At 44.6% G+C, this 26,022-nt stretch overlaps 1 protein-coding gene across 4 annotated transcripts in view; it reads right to left on the minus strand.

Annotated features, from left to right (window-relative positions):
• Positions 1-19,343, minus strand: part of mapk10 (mitogen-activated protein kinase 10) — a 41,879-nt gene extending 22,536 nt beyond the window's left edge. For 2 of the 4 annotated variants that reach the window (XM_063011842.1, XM_063011841.1), the window contains exons 1-3: positions 19,124-19,343; positions 2,421-2,492; positions 172-341 (exon numbers count right to left, since the gene is read on the minus strand). In XM_063011842.1, coding sequence (XP_062867912.1) covers positions 172-341; positions 2,421-2,492; positions 19,124-19,126 — 245 coding nt within the window. In that variant the 5' untranslated portion in view covers positions 19,127-19,343. Of the gene's footprint in view, positions 1-171; positions 342-2,391; positions 2,493-19,123 lie in introns of all 4 variants that reach the window. The other 2 variants (XM_063011845.1, XM_063011843.1) reach the window with 2 other exon arrangements.
• Positions 19,344-26,022: the final 6,679 nt, after the last annotated feature.

Here is a 26,022-nt window from a genome sequence, read left to right on the forward strand (position 1 = left end):
CATCCAGACAGGCCGATAGCACCACCGAAATTCGAACCCTGGATCCACAGATCTCAGCAGTAGTAGACTACCGTACCTCCCCACTGCACCAGCAGAGCGCCCCCTACAGAGGATCTTTGTATTCACCATAATGGAGTAGAAACAGCACTGTGGGGAGTGTAGATGACTTACCACACTATTCCCTGAGCGCCAGAACCGATGGGTTTGAGGTTCTGGTAGCGTTTCAGAACAGTGAAGGTGGAGTCCCCGACCTCCACGCTGTAGAACTGGTTGTCCACTTTGCTTTTGCTCATGTTGTAATGCTTGGCGACGTAAGAAACATCAACTTGTTTACCAAACCCCTGCAAACAAACAAACAAACAAAGGTGAGTCTGAGATGCACCATCTACACCCACTATCTACACCCTCCTGTTTCAGTCACTATGCTAGAACTACAGCTGCTCTTCTGAGGCATGTCTGTGGGAATTTGTGCCCGTTCAGTCGAAATATGACAGCGTTCCTTTTCCTGTTTCTTCATCAACATCTTTATAGAGCTTGCTTGTGCTGGAACAGGGAGGGGCCTTCCCTAAACTATTGTAAAGTTGTAAGCCTGTAATTTCCTTCATATTATTTATATTTAAGTTTACATTTTCGGCATTTAGCGGAAGTGGTGGGGCTTGAACCAGCGACCTTTTGATTACTAGTCCAGTACCTTAACCACTAGGCTACAGCTGCCCAAATCAATCAATACATTTTTGTGGCAGAAACACATGAATTCAGAAATTATAAGGGGCGTCCTGATACTTTTGTCCTTATTTTGTCGCTCAGGTGGCGCGGCGGTCGGCACGCCGATGCTACCAGCCTGGCTGGGCACTCGACGGACATAATTTGGTGCACCTAAGGCTCGACACTTAGGTTCGAATCTCATTCTGGATGGACGATGAAAAGACTGAATTTGTGGTGTTGCTGCAACAGCGACTCCTGGTGTCTGAATGAAGGTACAGCATGAGCATTGCAATTAAGGGCTAAGGGCCTCGCTCAGGGGCCCAACAGTTGCAACTTGGCAGTAATGGGTCTGAACCATTAACATTCTGATTACTAGTCTGGTATCTTAACCACTGAGCTACTTCTATCCCTGGTAGTCAGGGGCTTCATACATGTCGGAGGAGGCGTACCCGCCGTGGCAGACAGAGGTCGCCAGAGAGCACATGTTAATTGGGCATATCCGAATTACCCCCCCTCCCACCCCGCCCACAAACCAGAAGGTCTACAGAAGCATGGATCAGTGGGACACATGACAAGATGTTCAGGGATGATACAGAAACAAACAAGATACAAACAGACAGAATGAATCAACTCATTCATTTATTTGGCCTGGTCAGGGTCGCTGTGGGTCAGATTCTTTGGGTGACATCACAGGGACACCGGAGCACCCGGAGGAAACCCACACGGACACAGGGAGAACATGCAAACTCCAATCGAATCGAACCTTGTTGCTATGAGGCGACATTAAAAATACACAATATGGCCAAAAGTATCTGGACACATAGGTGTAATAAAGCAGTTATATAAAGGAAATTACACCTTCCCATGCTGCAGCAACAGTTTAGGGAAGGACCTTTCCTGTTCCAGCAGGAAACACTAGCCTTAGCCCCACTCAACAGCTCTGGGGTGAATCGGAACCTCGACTGATCAGTCAGTGCCCAGCCATATCTAAAGTGGGCACAAATTCCCACAGACATCACACAGAGCTCACCAAGGTCATGGTCAGGTGTCCGAATACTTTTGGCCATGTATTGTATAACCCACACAGACAGACACAAACACAGTGGTGTGAAAAAGTCTAAAGTTTCTACAGGAACACTACGCCACGATGTCTACACCCACTATCTATCATTTTTTTGGGTGGCGCACCGGCGCACCAGCACTGGCGTCTCGAGCTCGCAGGTTCCAATCTCAGCTCTGAGATGGAGGGAGGCTGCCGGTACGACCTCTTCTGGATCATCGAAGCACTACACAGAGATGTGCGATCATGTGACTCTCTGTGCGCCATACGGATCTCCGTATGAACCTGCCTGGTGCAGGTGAAAAGAAGCGGTCGGTACTGCACGTGCGTCGGTCAGGAGTGGAGGTAAGGTATTGAACTAATAATCAAAAGGTTGCTGGTTCAAACCCCACCATCGCCAGACTGCCACCGTTGGGCCCCTAAGCAAGGCCCTTATTTTTAAATTGCTAAGACAATATACTGTAGATCGTAGATTGTTTATTTATTAGGCAAATTTGCACTAGAGGCCACCAGTAGGGGGTGCTGACCTTTTCACAGCGCTGTATTTCTGACACACACACACACACATACACACACACACACACACACAGTGGAAGTGTGAGAGTGGAAGTGAATGAATACTCTACCTTTTATTTTACCTGTATGGAACACACACCTGACAAAAAGCAATCTTCACATCCAGGATGGGCGCGCTGCAGTTGTACAAGAAATGTCTGTTCATAAAGACCTGGAACACAAGAGACGAGACCAAGGGTCAGCACCATATCTGCACACTTGTACCACCAGGGCGGCGATAGTTCAGCTCAGCTCAGCGTTTATGATACTGGACTATAAACATCAGGCTGCTGATTCAGGTTCCACCACCACCAAGTTGCTCCTGTTGGACCCCTGAGCGAGGCCCCCAACTCTGTACATGTAAATGCTGCAAACGTATAATAAGAAATGCATGTTTGCACAGGTACCGACCCCTCAAGGGCCACACATAGCCAAAAGTATTTGGACCCCCCCACACACACACCACCAAATAGCCGAAAGTATTCAGACGCCACCACATATTCTCTCAACAATGTTCTGTTGTGTTCTGTTCTATTCTGTTCTGTTGTGTTCTGATCTGTTTTGTTCTAGTCTGTTCTGTTCTATTCTGTTCTGCTTTGTTCTGTTCTATTCTGTTCTGTTGTGTTCTGTCGCGTTCTATTCTGTTCCATTCTGTTGTGTTCTATTCTGTTCTGTTCTATTATGTTCTCTTCTGTTCTATTTTGTTCTTTTGTATCCTATTCTGTTCCATTTAATTGTGTTCTGTTCTGTTCTCTTCTGTTCTGCTGTGTTCTGTTCTGTTTACCATATAGCCAAAAGTATTTGGACACCTGACCGTGAGCTTGTTAGCCGGCCCGTTTAAAAAACAAACAGTATTAAAACAGCGACGTCGGTGTGATCTTTTGAGCTAGAACGTCTGTGGGAATTTGTGCCTGGACACTGATGCTGGTCGGTCAAGAAAACCTCGGTGGATGTTCTGGTTCATTCCAAAGTTTCTTTAACTGATTTTAAAGACGTGCATTTTAATTAGTTGAGGTGTCCCAATTCTTTTGTCCGTGATGAATCTGCTTGGCATCTTGGCATCGTTGTACTGAATACCCACAAGGAAAGCTGGCACACTCAGGTGAGCTCAGGTGTGGAGAAATATTCTCACTCTCCGTGAGCGCTGGCACGAGGTGTAAAAACAAAACGGGAAAAAAAAATCACACGAAGGGCGTCGACCTCCATCAAACGTGTCTGAGTCTCCGTCAGTATCTGTACATCCACCACAGCAGATCCAAAAATAACTGATGAAACGGGCGCGGGCGGCGTGCTAGCGTGAGCCGAGCGTTTCCTGCTACGGGAGGCCGAGTTCTGACGGGCTCTACGCTGCGCCCCACGGCCCCCCCGCGGCTCCACGTTAAATATTAATCGGTGTTTTTCAGCCTCCATCTCAGCCGCCGAAAATAAAGGATGCGTCATCCGTCTGGAGCACACGCCGTACTCCGGGCATCCGTCACCAACGCGCTTCTCAAAAATATTACCAGCAACGTAACGCGTTCTGCTCGCCCTCCGATTAAACACCCACCTGTCATGTGGAGCCTCATCACACGCCCACAGTAACAGAACACGCTGGATTTAATGTGGGTCAGGAGCTTCTGTTCTGTTCTGGCCGTCTCATACGCTCGCTCAGTGGTGATCATCTTCCTCCATGTGATTCTATTCTGTTCTGTTGTGTTCTCTTCTGTTCTGCTGTGTTTTGTTCTCTTGTGTTCTGTTTTATGGTGTTCTATTCTGTTCTGTTCAGTTCTATTCTGTTGTGTTCTATTCTGTTCTGTTCTATTCTGTTGTGTTCTATTCTGTTCTGTTCTTTTTTTTGTTCTTTTGTGTTCTATTCTGTTCTGTTTTATTGTGTTCTGTTCTGTTGTGTTCTGTTCTATTCTGTTTTCTTCTTTTGTGTTCTGTTCTGTTCTACTTTGTTCTGTTGTGTTCTGTTCAGTTCTACTCTGTTCTGTTCTATTCTGTTCTGGTGTGTTCTGATTTGTTCTGTTGTGTTCTATTATGTTCTGTTTTATTGTGTTCTGTTCTGTTGTGTTCTTTTCTGTTCTGTTTTATAGTGTTCTGTTCTGCTTTGTTCTACTCTGTTCTTTTGTGTTCTGTTCTGTTCTGTTCTATACCAGACACGGATAGCTGATGATTGTTCACCTCGCTGTTGCAATAGTGACCCCTGCTGTCTGTTTGAGGGAGTGTTGCAGGGAGTAGCGTGACACCCTGTACGTGATCAGACGCAGATCAGACCGGAACTCTTATTCATTTTTAAATAAACACAGTGTTTTTAAATCGATGTTCTTTTTGCTATTCGGAAACTAAACGAGACCATCAGCGCGTCCATTTGCTAGGCTAACAGCTGCCATTACACACACAGGGTCGTTTTTGGCTCGGTAAAGGCGCCATGACTCCAAAATAACGAGCGTTACAGCTGATGAAGGGGCTTTTAAACACCCGCCGCCGGAAATGAGCCGCCGAAACAAAACGGCTGCAGAAACGACAATAAAGAGAGAAAAAGAAACATCAGGACGCGCGGCGTGAGCTGTTCTGAACGTACGGCGGCTCTAAATGCGCTAATGTGTGGGTGTGGCGCACTGATTACACACCAGTCTTATTCTCTTATTTAAAGGAATAATTAAAGCCGCCGCCGCTCGGCATCCAGGACGACGACAACGTTTAATCAGGGCTGATAAACACGCCGACACCAAACACAGCAAACGCTTCCAAAGTCAGACAGCAGAAACGCGGTCTGAAACGTGCGGGCGAGGGCGCCTGACTGGTGTTGGCGAGGTGTAGGTGATGCGCGTTTTCCATCTGCTGGGTTCTGACATTTGATGTCACCTGATCATCCGGTCATTATGACACTAAATACGTCCAGCGTGGTCACTTAGCATGATTAGCTTCTAATGTGTCACACACACACACACACACACACACACACACAGTAAAACTGGCACTCGATCACATGGACAAAGCAAATGCAGAAGGGACGTAAAGCTCGCGCGACTGTGTACAGTGTCTCCCATATTTATCTAAAATAGAACACAACAGAATCAAGCCCCCAAAAAAGAAGAACATCAGACCCTAAAAGGGGGAACATCAGACCCCAAACAGGAGGACATCAGACCCCAAAAAGGGGGAACATCAGACCCCAAAAGGAGAAAATTAGACCCACAAACAGGAGAACATCAAACCCTAAAAGGAGAACATCAGACCCCAAAAAGGAGAACATCAAACCCTAAAAGGAGAACATCAGACCCCAAAAACGAGAACATCAGACCCCAAAAAGGAGGACATCAAACCCTAAAAGGAGAACATCAGACCCCAAAAAGGAGAACATCAGACCCCAAAAAGGAGGACATCAAACCCTAAAAGGAGGACATCAAACCCTAAAAGGAGAACATCAGACCCCAAAAAGGAGAACATCAGACCCCAAAAAGGAGGACATCAAACCCTAAAAGGAGAACATCAGACCCCAAAAAGGAGGACATCAAACCCTAAAAGGAGGACATCAAACCCTAAAAGGAGAACATCAGACCCCAAAAAGGAGAACATCAAACCCTAAAAGGAGAACATCAGACCCCAAAAAGGAGGACATCAAACCCTAAAAGGAGGACATCAAACCCTAAAAGGAGAACATCAGACCCCAAAAAGGAGGACATCAAACCCTAAAAGGAGAACATCAGACCCCAAAAAGGAGGACATCAAACCCTAAAAGGAGGACATCAAACCCTAAAAGGAGGACATCAAACCCTAAAAGGAGAACATCAGACCCCAAAAAGGAGAACATCAAACCCTAAAAGGAGAACATCAGACCCCAAAAACGAGAACATCAGACCCCAAAAAGGAGGACATCAAACCCTAAAAGGAGGACATCAAACCCTAAAAGGAGAACATCAGACCCCAAAAAGGAGAACATCAGACCCCAAAAAGGAGAACATCAGACCCCAAAAAGGAGAACATCAAACCCTAAAAGGAGAACATCAGACCCCAAAAAGGAGAACATCAGACCCCAAAAACGAGAACATCAGACCCCAAAAAGGAGAACATCAAACCCCAAAAGGAGAACATCAAACCCTAAAAGGAGAACATCAAACCCCAAAAGGAGAACATCAGACCCCAAAAACGAGAACATCAGACCCCAAAAAGGAGAACATCAGACCCCAAAAACGAGAACATCAGACCCCAAAAAGGAGAACATCAGACCAAAAAAACGAGAACATCAGAATGCATAAAGAAAAACATCAGACCCCAAAAGGAGAACATCAGATCCCAAAAAGGAGAACATCAGACCCCAAAAAGGAGAACATCAGATCCCAAAAAGGAGAACATCAGACCCCAAAAAGGAGAACATCAGACCCCAAAAGGAGAACATCAGATCCCAAAAAGGAGAACATCAGACCCCAAAAAGGAGAACATCAGATCCCAAAAAGGAGAACATCAGACCCCAAAAAGGAGAACATCAGACCCCAAAAAGGAGAACATCAGATCCCAAAAAGGAGAACATCAGACCCCAAAAAGGAGAACATCAGACCCCAAAAAGGAGAACATCAGACCCCAAAAAGGAGGGCATGACAGTGGGTTGGACTACTTGTTTTCAATTTGACCTCTTCTGCCCAAACACTAAACAGGAATTAGTCCGAGTCCGGATTGCAGACCAGATCCGGCGTGGCGCCCCCTATATACCCCTCTGATTCCAGATGTTTTCTGATACTCTCCTGAATCCTGATTACTGACACACTCATCAGGCCTTGCAGAAATCATGTAAACGTGAACATAACAGTTAGCTTAACGCTAACACACACGCGCGCTGGCGTGGTGCTGAGTAAACAGTCAGTACGCAGTAATATATTCAGTAAGCGTGTTAACCGGACGCTGATGCAGTGTTGACAGACTGCAGTATTAAATCCACGCCGGCTCTGCTGCAGGATCTGCATTAGCTTTCCTCGTGCACCCGCTCCAACCCACACCTAATGCAATTACTGAGACATGACCAGAGAACCAGATGAGTTTATTTCTTTTTTATTTGGGTGGGGGGTGGTGAGGGGTATTAATGTTAATTCCTGTCTCCAATTAATCTCCATCCAGAACCTGAATTTCAGAGCGTTTTCATCTCAGACTCGGACGTACAGACGAACGAGGGCATTACTGACGGGCGCTGAGTGCTTCGTGGTGTAGCTTACGCTGAATTTATGTGATCAGGAGCGATGGAGCTCGGCTCACGTTCACTCGGCTCTTCGGAAGGTCTTTTGAAGGTCGGAGCATCTGTAGAGGCCAGTGCAGACGCTTATTGCAGTGTGTGTGATGAGAAATCTGATTTAGGAGCCTTACTGCAGTATATAGATTACATTTTTGGTAGAATATAGTATACAGTATGGTAGAATACAGTATACAGTATGCACTATGTAGTATGCAGTATAGTAGAATACAGTATGCACTATGGTAGTATGCAGTACAGTAGTATGCAGTATAGCAGTATGGTAGTATACAGTATGCACTATGGTAGTATGCTGTATGCACCATGGTAGAACACAGTATGCAGTATGGTAGAATACAGTATGCACTATGGTAAAATACAGTATACAGTATGTACTAGGTAGTATGCAGTATGGTAGAATACAGTATGCAGTATGCACTAGGTAGTATTCAGTATGGTAGAATACAGTATGCACTAGGTAGTATGCAGTATGTTAGAATACAGTATGCACTAGCTAGTATGCAGTATGGTAGTATTCAGTATGGTAGAATACAATATGCACTAGGTAGTATGCAGTATGGTAGAATACAGTATGCACTAGCTAGTATGCAGTATGGTAGTATACAGTATGCACTAGCTAGTATGCAGTATGGTAGCATACAGTATGCACTAGCTAGTATGCAGTATAGTATAATACAGTATACAGTATGCACTATGGTAGTATGCTGTATGCACTATGGTAGAACACAGTATGCAGTATGGTAGAATACAGTATGCACTATGGTAGTATGCTGTATGCACTATGGTAGAACACAGTATGCAGTATGGTAGAATACAGTATGCACTGTGGTAGTATGCAGTATGGTAGTGTGCAGTATGGTAGAATACAGTATGCAGTATGGTAAAATACAGTATGCACTACGGTAGCATACCGTATGAAGTATGGTAGTATGCAGTATGCAGTATGGTAGAATACAGTATACAGTATGGTAGTATGCCGTATGGTAATATGGTAGTATGCAGTATGGAAGGGGGTGCTAGCCTGCAGTCTTCTCAGCTAGCATGGAGGACGTCCATGAGGAAGGGGTTGACAGTGCAGCGGGGGTTGGGAAATTGGGCATGTCTAAAAAATCAGAGAAAGATTATTAATTATGAGAACATTTTTATTCCCACACCGACTCACATCTACATCTCACCTTCACCTCTGACCTATCAGAGCGTCTGAATGTAATCAGTACAGAAACCCACCCGTCCTCCAGCATTAATTAATCAGCTCATCACGAGGTGGCACCAAGAGGACGGTAATTACAGGAATATGGAAATGAGCCGAGCAGAAAGGAGGTGAGGAAATGTGGCATCAAATGAGGAGGCGAAGGGGGAAACGATAATGATGTCGGAAAACCACCTTCCTGTCTCATCCTGAAATCTTCACTCAGGTTTATTCTGCGGCTCCAGATCGGTGCTCGATCTCGTAGATGATATTTTGACTTAATAGTCACAAATTCCCCTATACACAGTCTGAATTCTTCTCGAAAGCTTTAAACAGGAGATCAGAAGCTGCTGCTGTGGCAAAGGAAGAGAAATTGGAATGAGTGGGCAACATCCGACAAGCTGACAGTCAGTTGACCGCATACTTTTGGTCATTTAGTGTATGTGTACGAGTTCTGAGAGGCAGAAATTGGAAGAAACGGGTGTAAACGGTCAAATTCGGACAGAAAAAGAAGGCGAGTGGAGAAGTGGGCGGTGATAAGGGAGCAGGAGGAAGTAGAATCTGTTCTGGCTGGATGAAATATAGAACAGGTGTGAAAGGTGAAAATACAGACGCGTACTCCAGTAATCCTAAAATATTGCTTTCTTTATTCTGCCGGCCGACGCGGAACGATTTTTTTTCCTAGGGGATCTAAAATCAATATCGCATCGGGATTCCTGACAGACGGAACGCTGCATACGCGACACTCGGCTCCGGGTAGAAGATGCTCAGTCACGCGGCGCCAGAGGTCGGACGTCCTTACTGAGATAAAAATCATCCGTTTATTCAAGTCGGTGGTTCTTATGCTGTTCTAACGCTGTTCTTATGCTGTTCTTACGCTGTTCTTAAGCTTTCAGCAAGGACGTCAAACGGTATTGTTTTCTAATAAATGTTTATTAGTCCTTAGTGCTCATGGGAAATTGAATGATTCATAATAAAGGGACATATCGATGATGATGTAGTGGGTTTACTGCTAGAGCTTCATCACCTGGAGCACAATCTGCTTCAAGAACAGATCTGAAACCCTTCTTAGTGCACGTCTGTGGACATCAGCGCACGTCTGTGGACATCAGTGCACGTCTGTGGACATCCGTGCACGTCTGTGGACATCCGTGCACGTCTGTGGACATCAGTGCACGTCTGTGGACATCAGAGCACGTCTGTGGACATCAGAGCACGTCTGTGGACATCAGTGCTCGTCTGTGGACATCAGAGCACGTCTGTGGACATCAGAGCACGTCTGTGGACATCAGTGCTCGTCTGTGGACATCAGAGCACGTCTGTGGACATCAGAGCACGTCTGTGGACATCCGTGCACATGGCATGACACTTACATACTCGCTCGCTCACTCACATCTAGGAGGAGCAGCCAATACACCCTCTGCAGGTTCTGGGATAAAATTCACAAGGCAACGACATTTTCTCCCATTCTGCCTTCCGCTGCTGGGGGGTCCCTGATTGGGGTCGAGGTGGGTATATTACCGGAATACCCAGCCCTTACCGGAACCCTTTTTCACCCATGCATTCTGCACAGGCATCTCTCTATTTGCTAATCAGGGTCCTTACACAGAGTTTGAAGACCCCACCCACATAGTCCGGTCATCCCGCCCTAGCAGAACCGTGTCTGCTGAAGACACTGCCAATTATGCCCGCTAGATGGCGCCCGGTGGCATGTACTGCATTGCATTAAAGTGATGAAGCCTAGCCTAGCCTAGCCTAGCACTGTGCATATGCAGTATATCATTAGAAACCTGCAGTTTTATGCTTAGCACTACTTTTCTTGTGTCTCGCAGACTTTGCACATCTGATTCCCATAGACGCAGTACGGATTCTTCTGGACAGCCTTCCCAGAAGATTAGAAGATTAGAGACTGTTGTAGTGGCAAAGGAAGGGTGGGCAACAGGATATTAATGAAGGACTGACGCTGCTAAGCAATGCTAGGTGCTAATATTTATTATTTTTAATATTTATGTTACTGCCCGACGTCCTGAGATGATTAAACAGCCGGTGGGAGAGCAGCGCTGATGAATCGTTATCTTATACACCGCTGCGCTGCGCTGGGTCCCTCCTACTTCATAAATCAGGGCAGGAAATGACCTCGACTCAAGGTCCTTCGCGTCTCTGACCTCCGGCGTGAAGGACACCGAGAGGAACGAGGGGGTTTAACGTGGAGGGTTCTCGAGAAGCTGTACAGATTCCTGATCCCTAACACAAAGCGGATCTAATGAAGGCGGGGAGGCCACCGAGGAGACCCCCCACCATCTGCCCCATTCACTGTGTGTGTGTGTGTGTGATACCGGGCCTGCGGCAGGTGCAGCCTGGGGGAGGAGAACCATCGGAGAACGGCGGTGACAGCTTGGTGATGTAGGAACCCCTCTGCCCCCCCCCCCTTCCCCCACACACCGCCCCGCCCCGCCCGTGCCACCGGGGACATCACACTCCATCTCTCAGGTCTGGCACAAAGAGACTCCGGGCGCTCCTCCAACCCCCGTCTCCTGCCCCCCATGGCATAAATCCAGACACCTCGGCCTTGACTGGCGCACCATCGATCAGGGTGCAGAGGTGCGACCAAAAGTATTGGGACACCTCACAGTGAGCTTGCTGGACATTCATTCACCACCGCTTCAGGTCACCAGTCCATCACAGGGCAAACACACACACACACACACACACACAGGGCAATATAATGTATATACACCAATCAGCCATAACATTAAAACCACCTCCTTGTTTCTACACTCACTGTCCATTTTATCAGCTCCACTTACCATATAGAAGCACTTTGTAGTTCTACAATTACTGACTGTAGTCCATCTGTTTCTCTGCATGCTTTGTTACCCCCTTTCACCCTGTTCTTCAATGGTCAGGACCCCCACAGAGCAGGTATTATTGAGGTGGTGGATGATTCTCAGCACTGCAGTGACACTGACATGGTGCTGGTGTGTTAGTGTGTGTTGTGCTGGTATGAGTGGATCAGACACAGCAGCGCTGCTGGAGTTTTTAAATACTGTGTCCACTCACTGTCCACTCTATTAGACACTCCTACCTAGTTGGTCCACCTTGTAGATGTAAAGTCAGAGACGATCGCTCATCTATTGCTGCTGTTTGAGTCACTCATCTTCTAGACCTTCATCAGTGGTCACAGGACGCTGCCCACGGGGCGCTGTCGGCTGGATATTTTTGGTTGGTGGACTATTCTCAGTCCAACGGTGACAGTGAGGTGTTTAAAAACTCCAGCAGCGCTGCTGTGTCTGATCCACTCATACCAGCACAACACACACTAACACACCACCACCATGTCAGTGTCACTGCAGTGCTGAGAATCATCCATCACCTAAATAATACCTGCTCTGTGGGGGTCCTGTGGGGGTCCTGACCATTGAAGAACAGCATGAAAGGGGGTAACAAAATATGTAGAGAAACAGATGGACTACAGTCAGTAATTGTAGAACTACAAAGTGCTTCTACTTTCCTTTGTCCGACTAAATTCAATCTTTACCAGGGGTGTCTACATACTTTTGGTCATATTGTGTACACCGTGCTGTCAGAAATCACGAATAAAAAAAAACAAAATAAAATACAAATAAACTAGCACACAAACCCGGAACCTCTGACAGCACTGACAGCGCTGCGCTCGTTATAGACGCGTGGAGGAGGGTCGTATCCAGGCCCCGGGGCCCTCATGTGGTGGAACCCAGTCTCCTAGCTGAGGGGTAATTAGGTCCACACACGCTGGCTGTGAAACCTACATTAGCATATGAACGCGCGACACTGACGCAGACAGAAGAGGTTAATGAAGCAGCAACGTGGCGTAAAATTAGCATGATTAGCACAGAAATCCAAAATTATAAGCTAGCAGCGCTGTAATATATTCAACTTTCTGTTTAGCACGTTTAGCAGACGTGTTAATCCGGCGCGACTTACGGCTGTGACCGAGCACGATGCAAGCGATCGAGGGCCGAGAGCAAAAGTGCAACGTCTCGAATTCTAAATAACGTGCTAACGTCGACGTTCGAGCGGCTAAAGTCTTTAAGATTTGCTACATCAAGGAGGAACGGGAAAATATTCCACGCTCACGACGGCCACAACCGGCGCCTTCGGTTCTCAAACCATTACAGTTTGTTGTAATAAGGAAAAATTAAGGAAGGAGGAAGTAAACATAACCCGTCCCAACTTTATTGGACCATTTATATGGATGGGCACTGATCAGTTGATGTTCCGATTCATCCCCGAGCTGTTGAGTGGGGTTGAGGTCAGGGCTCTGTGCTGGACGCTGGAGTTTCTTGGTTTAGGGCCTTCCCTAAACTGTTTTCCTTTATATGATTGATTGATTACACCTGTTAGCGACTGTTGTGGCTGTAACACATGAATTCAAAAATTAGAAGCGGCGTCCCAATACTTTTGCGCATATAGAGTATGTGGGAATCGGCTCCTCTGATCATTAGTGCCCATTTGAAAGCGGGTGCTTGATTGCGCCCCCTGCTTGTCCTCCTCCTCACGACGAGGCGACTGTGAGGAACTGAATGAACTGCTGCGTCTCCTGCGCTGCGTCTCCTGCGCTGCGTCTCCTGCGCTGCGTCTCCTGCGCTGCGTCTCCTCCGCTGCGTCTCCTGCGCTCGGCTCCTCTGCTCGCCTTCGACGCACAAAGCAAATGTCAATCCGGGCCGCCCACGGGCTTCCTGTTAACATCCCGCTTCCTCTACACGCTGTGGCAACAACATCACTCCCATCTCATCAGCTCAGCCAATCACAGCACAGCTCTTCTGTACCGGGGGCAGAGGCTGACGGACCAATCGGGAGCCTCCGTCGGTCAGACGGAACTCCACCTGAACCCCGAGACCCGGGCGTGATCCTGAATTATAATACGGGATTTACTTTTCATTACGGGGTACGTTAACCATGGAAACTGGAAACTCACCAGGGCGCCGTATAGCCGAATGTATGTGGACGGCCTTTAAAGTGAGGGTTTGGATATTTCTATGATCTATCGCAAGGCAACCTGCTCAGAGATTTACTCCCTGACTTACGCCAAGGTGCCCTACATGTCATCCACACTGAATATTTCGGGGGCGGATCGTTTGTCCACATATTTTGGTTTTGGCACACCTCCGATTTCTATCCGGGCTTGTGACCTGCACTAAGGGTGCACCGATACACCCCAGCAGATCTGAAAACACCTGAGTGGATCTAAAAACACATCAGTGGATCTGAAAACACCTGAGTGGATCTAAAAACACATCAGTGGATCTGAAAACACCTGAGAGGATCTGAAAACACCCCAGTGGATCTACAAACATCTGAGTGGATCTGAAAACACCCCAGTGGATCTACAAACATCTGAGTGGATCTGAAAACACCCCAGTGGATCTGAAAACACCCCAGTGGATCTAAAAACATCTGAGTGGATCTAAAAACACCCCAGGGGATCTGAAAACACCTGAGTGGATCTAAAAACACATCACTGGATCTGAAAACACCTCAGTAGATCCAAAAACACACCAGCAGATCTAAAAACACACCAGCAGATCTAAAAACACACCAACAGATCTAAAAAAAAACACACACCAGTGGATCTAGAAAAATTAAAACACACCAGTGGATCTGAAAAACATACCAGCAGATCTGAAAACACATCAGTGGATCTAAATAACATACCATCGGATTTGAAAAACACACCAACAGATCTAAAAAACACACCAGCAAATCTAAAGACATGAAAACACACCAGCGGACCTGAAAACACACCAGTGGATCTAAAAACATGAAAACACACAGATCTAAAAGCACATCAGTGGATCTAAAAACACACCATTTTATACATCTTCAGTAGGTTGGGCAGTGCACTATATAAACAAGTAGCTTTAATAACTGCACTGTTTTGATAGATGAAAACTATAATGTTTATAACAGGTTTATAATGAGATGGAATCCTAACATAAAACAGCGGACTGAGGGTTTGGGCTTCCAGCACCTTCAACGCACAACTCAGCACTTTTGCGATAAATGAAACTTGGATCAGGAGCCAGGCCTCTTCTTCTCTTCCAACATCAGTGCCTGACCTCACTGACTCTATTAACCTAATGAGCACAAATTTCCACAGACGCACTCTAAAGTCTTGTAGAAAGGCTTCACAGAAGACTGGACGATATAAAAGCTACAAAGGAAAGACTGAGTGATTGAGAGTAAATGCACATGGGCAGGAGTCCCAATATTTCTGTCCATATTGTTTATCTCCAGTTCGACTGTACAGCCATGTTCAAATTAAAAACACATAATGAAAATTTGTGCTACTAAACTAAACAAAAAAAAAACATTTTTGACCTTCAGAGGTGAATTTTATAGTGTCGTAGAAACATGTTTACATGGTACATCATTTAAATTCTATACAAAAAGAGTCAAACATCTATAAATTAATATTTAAATCTTACTATATTCACTTAAATGTTCCCTGAATGTAATTCTCCGTTCAGTTCATACCATGTGTCTCCTGCCTGCGAGGGGGATCGCGGAGCATCGTTACTGCTGACGTGATGGTATTGACTAGCAGTTTGAAGCGCAGGTCCATTATACGCTCGGCTAAAAAAAACGAGTCCGTCCCTAGAGATGGAGGTCAGTTTGCTGAGAGCGAGCGTTTGTGGAGAAGCTACAGCCACATGCATTATGAACCCCCAGCGCTCAGCGCTTCAATAATTCACACAGAAGCATCGCTCGCTTCACCTGCCATCACGCCAGGACCACGAAGGAATGCCGCTGACCTTTTAACCAAAATCCACCGGTATCAGATACAGATTCAAAATGGAGCACGGTAGCTTTATGTGTTCATCAGTCCTCTGTTCTTCTACCTTCCCCTGTAGAGATCGCTACAATCATTCAATTATTTATCCATCCATCCATTCATCCACATCTCTGCTTACCTATCTGTAATCCATCTATTCATTTATCCTTCATCCATACACCTACCCCCACTCCATTCACTTATTCATCCATCCAGTTATCTATTTATCCATCTATTCATCCTTAATTCATCCAACTGACCCTTCATATCTCCCCACATCCATATCCGGGTCATCATTTAATCCATTTATAAAGCTAGCCTCCTATTTATACACCCACCCATTTATTTATGTGTCCATAATCCACTCATCGATCAGGTACCTCCGCTGTACTTTGGCAATAAATCAGTAATTTTTATTTATTTATCAGCTCATCCATTCATCAACATTTCATCCATGTATCCAGCTTTAAATCCACCATCCTTCCATCCATCCATTTATCCACCTATCCAACAATGCATCCACCATTTTATCCATCCAACCTATCATCTATCCATACAACTAATCCACCATCCTTCCACTAATCCATTCATCAATATATTCAGCTATCAATCCACTATTAATCCATCTATCCATCCATCCATTTATCCACCTATTCAACAATGCATCCACCATTTTATCCATCATCTATTTATGCATCCTTTCATCCAACTTACCATCATGATCTATCCAACCATACATCCATCCTTCCATCCAGGTATACATCCACCATCCTTCTACTCATCCCTTTATCAATATATTCAACTATCAATCCACTATGAATCCATCTATCCATCCATCCAGTTATACATCCACCATCCTTCCATCCATCCATTTATCCACCTATCCAACAATGCATCCACCATTTTATTCATCATCTATCTATCTACACATCCTTTCATCAATTTACCATCATCATCTATCCAACCATGCACCCTTTTTATTCACCCATCTATCCATACAACTAATCCACCATCCTTCCACTCATCCATTTATCCACCTATCCAACAATGGCAAGGCAAGGCAAGTTTATTTGTATAGCACCTTTCATACACAGTGGCAATTCAAAGTGCTTTGCATAAGGAAAAAAAATTATTTAAAAGCATTAAAACATTCCTGAGATCTAAAACCTCAGAAAGACTTCTCGCAAACATTTAGTTACAATTAAGACAACATGAAATTAAGACAAGAGAGATAAAAAATTAAGAACATGAAAACTAAAAGAAAATATAGTAAAATATACACTACAAATTAGAAGAGCATGAAAAACTAAAAGAAATATGGTAAAAATGCATCCACCATTTTATCCATCATCTGTTTATGCATCCTTTCATTAATTTAGTATCTATAATTATTTTCCTATTCATCATCTACCCAACTATACATCCTTTATCTTTTTATTCACCCATCTATCCATACAACTAATCCATCTATCCATCCATCCAGGTATACATCCACCATTATTCCACCTATCCATTTATCCATCTAATAAACTATCCATCCACCATTCTTTAATCTATCCATCCACCCTTCCATCCATCCAGTTATACATCCACCATCCTTCTACTCATCCATTTATCAATATCCATCCACTATTTCTTCATCCATCCATCTAGGTATACATTCACCATTATTCTACTCATCTATTTATCAAACTATCTATTAAACAATCCATCCACCCTTCTTTTATCCACCTATCCAACAATGCATCCACCATTTTATCCATCATCTATCTATGCATCCTTTCATTAATTTAGAATCTATAATTGTTTTCTTATTTTTTCTTATGTATCATCTACCCAACTATACATCCATTATCTTTTTATTCACCCATCTATACATACAATTAATCCATCCATCCATCCATCCAGGTATACATCTATCATCCTTCCATTTATCAATATACTCAACTATCCATCCACTACTTCTTCATCCATCCATCCATCCATCTATCCATATAGTTATTCATCCATTATCCATTATAATCACTAACTTTGTGTTATTATAAATCAGATTTTAGATATGTTTCTTATGAGCTTCACAGATTTAATAAGATTATAACATAAATATAATAAATCTAATTGCCTTAATAGGAAGCATGTAAATAATACTGCAGCAGCAGCACATACATGTAGCACAGAGCTAACATACAGCTAACAGTACAGAGGCTAAACACAGATCAATTTAACCTTCACTGTATAGATTATATCCAAAAACATCAAGAGATTTATGTTTTACATCCTTCTGCAGTAAATCAGTACCGGTACTGCAAATAACCGCAATCACACCGTCAACCGTTTACAAATGAAACACCGTCGAGCTGCAGTGAGAGGAATTAGCATCACTGCATGTAGCACCATTACTGTGTACAGCAGAGAGAAATACACACTGTATAACACCATAAATTATGATTTATCAGGTTATTTCCTTCAAAATGCACCATAGTTCTTTATTTTGTCCTTCATTTGTCGTTTTTTGTAAGAATAATGATAAAACTCAAGCATTGGGTGCTGATCAGTTTGCTTATACAAACGGGTTCTCTAAAACAAACCTGATACAATAATCAATCATTCTGATTCATTATGCTCTTCAAAATACATGCTTTTTAATGTTTATATTGTTTAAATAATCCTAATTAATGCATAAAAGTAGAAAGCATTGTTATTTTAGTTATTTCTGTACATGTCATGCAAGCAAAACAATCAGATAAAAAATAATGGATTAAAATAATCTATATAATAAATATCAGAATTCTTTAACATTTAGTTTTGGATTTATAGATTTACACTTTTCTGTAAATAAAATATAAACAATGTTGTCTGCTTAGCTGTTTGTACCTGGTTGTTGACTCTGCAATACAAACCTGATATAATAATTTTGATAAGGCAGATTTAATATTTAATAAAATTGCATACATTAAACTGTATAAAATCATGTGTTTAGGATTTTGCATTGTTCTGTATATTTATTCTGTACATAATTTATTTAGGTATGTCACATATCTAAAAATTATTATTCTGATTCTGATTATTAAATGATGTAGATTGTTGTTTTGCTTGCTTACACATCAGTGTCGATTCATGGTAAATAATCAGGGCAGGAATCTTCATTTTTGGACATTCAATGCAGGCAAACATTAAATGTATATGTTACTTACCGACACAAACATGGTTTCATTGCTTCATCCTTGTAATTATTTACATTTAAATGATTAAAAGTGCTGCTTTTAATTCTGATGGCATTCTGACAATGAAAAACTGCCATTCCTGATTGTTTACCAAAATGTTGCATAATGGTGAATAACAGCAGCCATTGAGCTTCATTTCAGACATTTTATCCGAGCAAAAAATCAAACAAAAGAAGACAAACAACAAGCTGGTGGGTCATTTTAGTAAATTCAGTAAATTTGTGCATTGCATCGATGCGATTCACCCTTGAGTCAGTCCAGATTCGTGTCAGTATCAGTATAAGCCGTAGCAGCATCACCCCACCCTTCATCCCAGCATCAGCACCAGCATCATCATCATCACATCACCTACCATTCCGCGCTTGCTGATCCCGGTCCCGGTCCTCTCCGTGTGTGTCTCTCTGCACCTCGGTGTGATTTACAACATCCCGAGCAGCTACATGGAGGAAGAAGCACGACGATGCGGTAAAAATGGAGGGATGGACATGAACCGAGAGGAAAGAATAAGAAGCGAGCGGTGGAGGGGAGCGATGGTGCTGAATCACACAGCGAAGCTTCCTCCTCCTCCTCCTCCTCCTCCTGCAACCATTCTACTGCAGCATGAGGGATGTACCATCACCACGGAAACACAGGGGAGGACGGCGACGGTTGCTGTGGAAACAGAAGGGAGTCGTGTATGACGTCAGAGATCGGAACAACAGGGATGGGGGTGTGTGGAAAGCCAAAAAAAAAAATCGAACACTGTGTGGAACACCAAAAAGGCCAAAGGGTGGGTGGAACATTGTAGGTCCTGGGTTCTAATCCTACGTGGAGTGCTCCGGGTCCTTTGTGTCTAGAGTTTGCATGTTCTCCCTGTGTCTGTGTGGGTTTCCTTCGGGTGCTCCGGTTTCTTCCCACAAGTCCAAAGACGTGCAGTCAGGTTAACTGAGGATACTTGAACTGTGGGAGGAAACCCACACAGACACGGGGAGAACATGCAACCTCCACACAGAAAGGACCCGGAGCGCATCTGGGAATCGAACCCAGGACCTTCTTGCTGTGAGGCGACAGTGCTACCCACCGAGCCACCCATTCCTAGGTGGAGCGCTTTGGGTTCTTTCTGTCTGGAGTTTGCATGTTCTCCCTGTGTCCGTGTGGGTTTCCTTCGGGTGTATGTGTGTGTGTGTGTGTGTGTGTGTGTGTGTCCTGTGATGGACTGGCGACCTGTCCGGGTGTTTCCTGCCTTTCTCCCAATGAATCAGACCCTCCATGACCCTGACCAGGATAAAACAGTAATAAAACAGACAATGAATGAATGTTAATGATTAGTGAATTTGGTGCAACCGGTCTTTCCTGATCTGAGGCCAGTTTAAAGTTAATTTGGATGGTTTTGATGTTCTGTTCCTGTCTGAAGGTGATGAAAGCAGGTTAGAAGTAACGTTTGATTATTTGGAGTCACTCGGCTGCTGTAAAATGTGTTATCGATGTAATAACTCTTCAGTTCCACTAGGGGACGCACTAGAAACATAAACAGTGCCTGGTGGTGAGGAAGGAAACACTTGTGTTTAATAACTTCCTGATTCCTGAACTGGCTGCTCTGGTCTGAGCTCATTCCAAACCCTCAATCATTCATACTGAGAAGCTCTTCAGTCCACAGTGAACATCAGTGTTCCAGATCATTCTGTACAGTTATAATCACTATGTGGACAAAAGTATTCGGACACCACTTCTAAATATTGAATTCATGTCTTTCAGCCACACTAGTTACTAACAGGTGTAATAAATCAGTTATATAAAGGAAATTACATGCTTCTGACTGCATCAACAGTTTAGGGAAGGCCCTGTCCTGTTCCAGCATGACTGTGCTCTATACAGACATAAAGAAAAGCTCAGATTAAAGAAACTCCAGTGTCCTGCACAGCTCTGGGATGAACCGGAACATCGACTGAGACTTTCCTGACCAACACCAAGATGCATTAAATTGTGTTTTTATAATGTGATAGAATACACTGATCAGCCATAACATTAAAACCACCTCCTTGTTTCTACACTCACTGTCCATGTAATCAGCTCCACTTACCATATAGAAGCACTTTGTAGTTCTACAATTACTGACTGTAGTCCATCTGTTTCTCTACATGCTTTGTTACCCCCCTTTTATGCTGTTCTTCAATGGTCAGGACCCCCACAGGACCACCACAGAGCAGGTATTATTTAGGTGGTGGATCATTCTCAGCACCGCAGTGACACTGACATGGTGGTGGTGTGTTAGTGTGTGTTGTGCTGGCACGAGTGGATCCGACACAGCAGCGCTGCTGGAGTTTTTAAACACCTCAATGTCACTGCTGGACTGAGAATAGTCCACCAACCAAAAACATCCAGCCAACGGCAACAGCAACAGATGAACGATCGTCTCTGACTTTGCATCTACAAGGAGGACCAACTAGGTAGGAGTGTCTAATAGAGTGGACAGTGAGTGGACACGGTATTTAAAAACTCCAGCACAACACACACTAACACACCACCACCATGTCAGTGTCACTGCAGTGCTGAGAATCATCCACCGCCTAAATAATACCTGCTCTGTGGTGGTCCTGTGGGGGTCCTGACCATTGAAGAACAGCATGAAAGGGGGGTAACAAAGCATGTAGAGAAACAGATAGACTACAGTCAGTAATTGTAGAACTACAAAGTGCTTCTATATGGTAAGTGGAGCTGATAACATGGACAGTGAGTGTAGAAACAAGGAGGTGGTTTTAATGTTATGGTTGATTGATGGATAATAGAATATAATAGAATGTAAGGTTGATATTTAAATAACAGTATAGACGTTATTACTTAGTCCAATAAGTAGTATAATAGTTAAATAAATAAAAAATAAATAGTATAAATATTATATGCAGTGGTAAATGATGCTGGTTCACTACCGTCAGGATCCAGGGTTCGAATCTCCAGCAGTGCTATCAGCCGTTTGGGCTTCTACATATAATCACAACTGGGTGTGTCGTTGAGGGGTTGGAAGAGGCCCTGCGATGGATCGGCATTCTTCCCCAGAGATTCAGTGGAATCTGGACCCACAGCGACCCTGACCAGGAAACAGAAAGATGATTTAATGTTGCTACAGTCTCCCAGTTTTGTTTCTCCTCCGTGTTTATGGAGTACCGTGTGCACTGACGTGTTGGAAGCGGACGGGCGGTTTCCCAGCAGGCCGTGCGGTCAGTATTTGGGGGAGGTAGAGTACAGTCGAGCACAGCGCTCTTGGCCGGCAGCCGGGAACACGAACGCCACCGCGGGGAGCCCAGAAGAGGAGGAAAGGGGGGCAGGTCGGGGGAGCGGGGCGAGCTCTGCGGATCTGCTTCCTTCAGCATTTTCACTGCTGCACTGAACGACATGAATTTAAAAAGCAGACGCTGAACCGAGGAGCAGGAGGAATCGGGGAGAGAGTGAACGCAGCATGTCAAAAAACAAAATGTAAAAAAAGAAGCTGCTCCTAACTTCATTGATTGTTTGATTGTAACTGTAATTGAACCCTCTGTTTTGTACTTTTAGTTTGTAAACGTAAATATGAATTAAGAGTTAAATTAAGTGCTACATGGCCAAAAGTATGTAGACGCCTGATTATGACCATGTTTGATATCTAATAACAGAACTACGTTTATTATTAATACGACATTTGTACCCCAAATTCATCCAAGTGTAATAATAATACTTTTCACTCACTCAAATGTACATGTACACTTTCTTAACCACTTATCCAATCAGGGTCACGGGGGTGGGGGGGTGGGGGGGTTGCCGAAGCCTATCCCAACTTTTCAATGGGCGCAAGGCACACAGTAACACCCTGGATGGGGGCGCCAGTCCATCGTAGGGCAGACACACGCACATACACACACCCATTCACCTATAGGGCAATTCAGTGTCTCCAGTTAACTGCATGTTTTTGGACTGTGGGAGGAAACCGGAGCTCCCAGAGGAAACCCACACAGAAACGGGGAGAACATGTAAACTCCGCCCCGCCTGGGGATCGAACCCAGGACCTTCTTGCTGTGAAGTGGCAGTGCTACCCACCGAGCCGCCCTGATAATACTTTTCTTTTACATTACGTACATTATACGTGAGTCTGTGTTTGATCATGTGTGTGATTTGATTATTTTATTATTATTTGCAGTATTTTTGCTCGTCTTACTTTCTTAAAACGAAGTCCTGAATAAACCGGTCTCGTTTCTCCCCCTCTTCATTTCTCGTCCTGCTTAGTTTTATTTTGTGGTCGGGTTTTAAATAGCCCCCATCCGTCTGGGCTCTGTGTTCCATTCCAGAGTTCCATGCTCGAATCCCTGCTACCCTGCCATTTGTGGCCAGAGCCGTGCATTCTTCCCCTTTGACTCATCAGCGCGGTGCCAACACGCCGCGGCCGGAGCACCGGCGCTCCTCAGCTCGGCTCCTGAAGCTCATTTCCAGATAAACACCCACGTTTTATCGGTTCTATCGGCCGAGAACTTTAAAACCGGAGCTGTTTGTGTGGAGGCCTTTTAAAAAATGCAAAACAGACGTCTGGATGTGTTGCTGATTGTTTTATTTACACGTCAGGACTTGAAGTCTGAGGAAACGTGGCGCAGCCGGAGTTACACTACATTTATATTTACATTTTTGGCATTTAGCGAACGCTTTTATCCAAAGAGACTCACAGAACTGTGACAGTGTTCTGCCTAAGCAATTTAGGGTTGCTCAAGGGTCCAACAGTGACATACTGGCAGTGGTTGGGCTTGAACTAGTGACCTTTCGATTTCTAGTCCAGCACCTCAACCACTAGGCTATAACTGCCTGCCAAAAGTATATAGCCAAAAGTATATGGACACCCTTTCTAATTACTGAGTTTAGGTCTTCCAGTCACACTCCTTGCTAATACGTGTTTAAAAATTATAAACAGAAAATATTGAAAGTACTTAATGACTCCAACTCTGTGGCAACAGTTTGAGGAAGGTCCTTTCCTGCTCCCTTTGTGCATTGATGCTTTGGTGTGGAGGAACTTTGGTGGCTTGTATAAAGCCCAGACCTCATTGTTCACAAACACTGAAGACAAAAATCAGAACATCGATTGCAGATCAAACCTGGATCAATCACAGACGCTCTTACTGTACAGCATGGGCACAAATCCCCACAGACACACTTCAAAGGCCTGTTCAGAACAGTACGCTGTGAGATCTGCAAATTGTGGCACAACAAGCTCATGGTTATGTGTCCCAAAACTTTTGTCCATACAGTGTACTAAACCTGAACAGTAGGTAGTCAGTAGGTAGATTTTGTGTCCACAGTCAAGCAAGCTCTACATTGGCCTGGACTTAGAGGGTGATGTGCTAGACATGCTCGAGTCTTCTTCACTAAAAGTGGATTTTGGAGTGTGTCTGTGGAAATTTGCACTCATTTAAAAGTATAATAGAAGCATTCAGAAGGTCAGGTACTGATGCTGGACGTGGAGGCATGGCTCACAGTCGACACTCCGATTCATCCCAGCGGTGTTCTATAGGGGTTGAGGGCTAGGGTCAGGGCTTTGTGCAGGCCGCTGGAGATGTTTCAACCCAAAATGGTCAAACTGGCATGCACAGGGACACAGAAAATGCACTACATGGCCAAAAGTATGTGGACACCCGGCCGTAGGCTTGTCGGAAATCTCTTTTAAAGCAATAAGCATTGATATGGTAATACCCACACCCCAGTCTGACCCCCCTCCTTGTAGCTACAACAACAAAAAAAAGCTTTTTTGAGGTGAAGCAGTGATTCCAATTCATCCCAAGGGTTTTAATAGGGTTCACGTCAGGGCTTTGTGCAGGCCAACGTAGATCCTTCAGAACAAACGAAAATAAGAAAGTGTCCACATATTTTTGTCTATCCCATCTCCTAATATAACAACTTTATTTCACAGTGCTTGGCTCCGTGTCTTTACTGACTGGGTGTCCAGACCTCACATATTTTTATCTGCACTGTTTTTCTATCTTATATTGAGAAACTATTATTACTCAATTTATTTATAAATCACCCACTAGGTGCCCACTCACCACCCCCACAGACTGGGCCACATGTGTGTGTGTGTGTGTGTGTGTGTGTGTGTGTGTGTGTGTGAAACTGCTTTCACTCAGAAACCCGGCGATAAAATGCTAATGACGTTCAGTCATGTGGGAGAATGCGTGTTGATGTATCGCCCCTTTCAAAGGTGACTGAAGGGCCATGGCGCTGAAGTGAAGGGGGGGTATTTGGGACGGGGGCCAAGAAATTCAAAGGCCGAATGCCTGCATTCCAGTTCTGATTGTCTTTGGCAACCGAGCGTAGAAAACAGGGCTGTGAGTGTGACTCGGCATGTTTGACGCAGTTTATGATGAACCCGAGTTCATCGTAAACACAACATGAACGTACACTGTAGGGTCAAAAGTATTTGGACGCCTGAGTATGAGCTTGCTGGACGTCCCGTTACAAAAACAAGTGGTTTTAAAACAGAATGACCCGTGTGTGAACAGCCGCTCTTCTGAGAAGGCTTCTTATAAGACTCTGTGATGAGAAGCATGTCTGTGGGAATTTGTGCCCATTCTGTTGCTTAAGAAAGCCTCGGTTGATGTTCCTGTTCTGTTCTGGCTCTGTGGTTAAGGTACTGGACCAGTAACCAAAAGGTCGCTGGTTTAAGCCCCATCACTGCCAGCTTGTCACTGTTGGGCCCTTAAACAAGGCCCTTAACCCACAATTGCTCAGACAACATACTGTCACAGTCCTGTAAGTCGATTTTTCAGATAAAGATAATGTCCTTATAGACCTCGCTCATACTGGAACAGGAGAGGACCTTCCCTAAACTGTTGCTGCAAAGTTGGAAGCGTAGAATTTCCTTTATATGATTGATTTATTAGTGGGTGGCTCGGTGGGTACCACTGTCGCCTCACAGCAAGAAGGTCCTGGGTTCGATCCCCAGGTGGGGCCGTCCGGGTCCTTTCTGTGTGGAGTTTGCATGTTCTCCTTCCGGAAGCTTCGGTTTCCTCCAACAGTCCAAAAACATGCGGTCGGGTTCATTGGAGACACTGAATTGCCCTGTAAGTGAATGTGTGTGTGTCTGCCCTGCGATGGACTGGCGCCCCCGTCCAGGGTGTTACTGTGTGCCTTGCGCCCATTGAAAAGCTGGGATAGGCTCCAGCACCCCCCCCCCCTTGCGACCCTGATTGGATAAGCGGTTAAGTAAATGAGTGAGTGATTTATTATACCTGTTGTGCCCGAAACACATGAATTCAATGAATT

The sequence above is a fragment of the Trichomycterus rosablanca genome, chromosome 16 (assembly GCF_030014385.1).
Source record: "Trichomycterus rosablanca isolate fTriRos1 chromosome 16, fTriRos1.hap1, whole genome shotgun sequence".
Classification (NCBI taxonomy): Eukaryota; Metazoa; Chordata; class Actinopteri; order Siluriformes; family Trichomycteridae; genus Trichomycterus; species Trichomycterus rosablanca.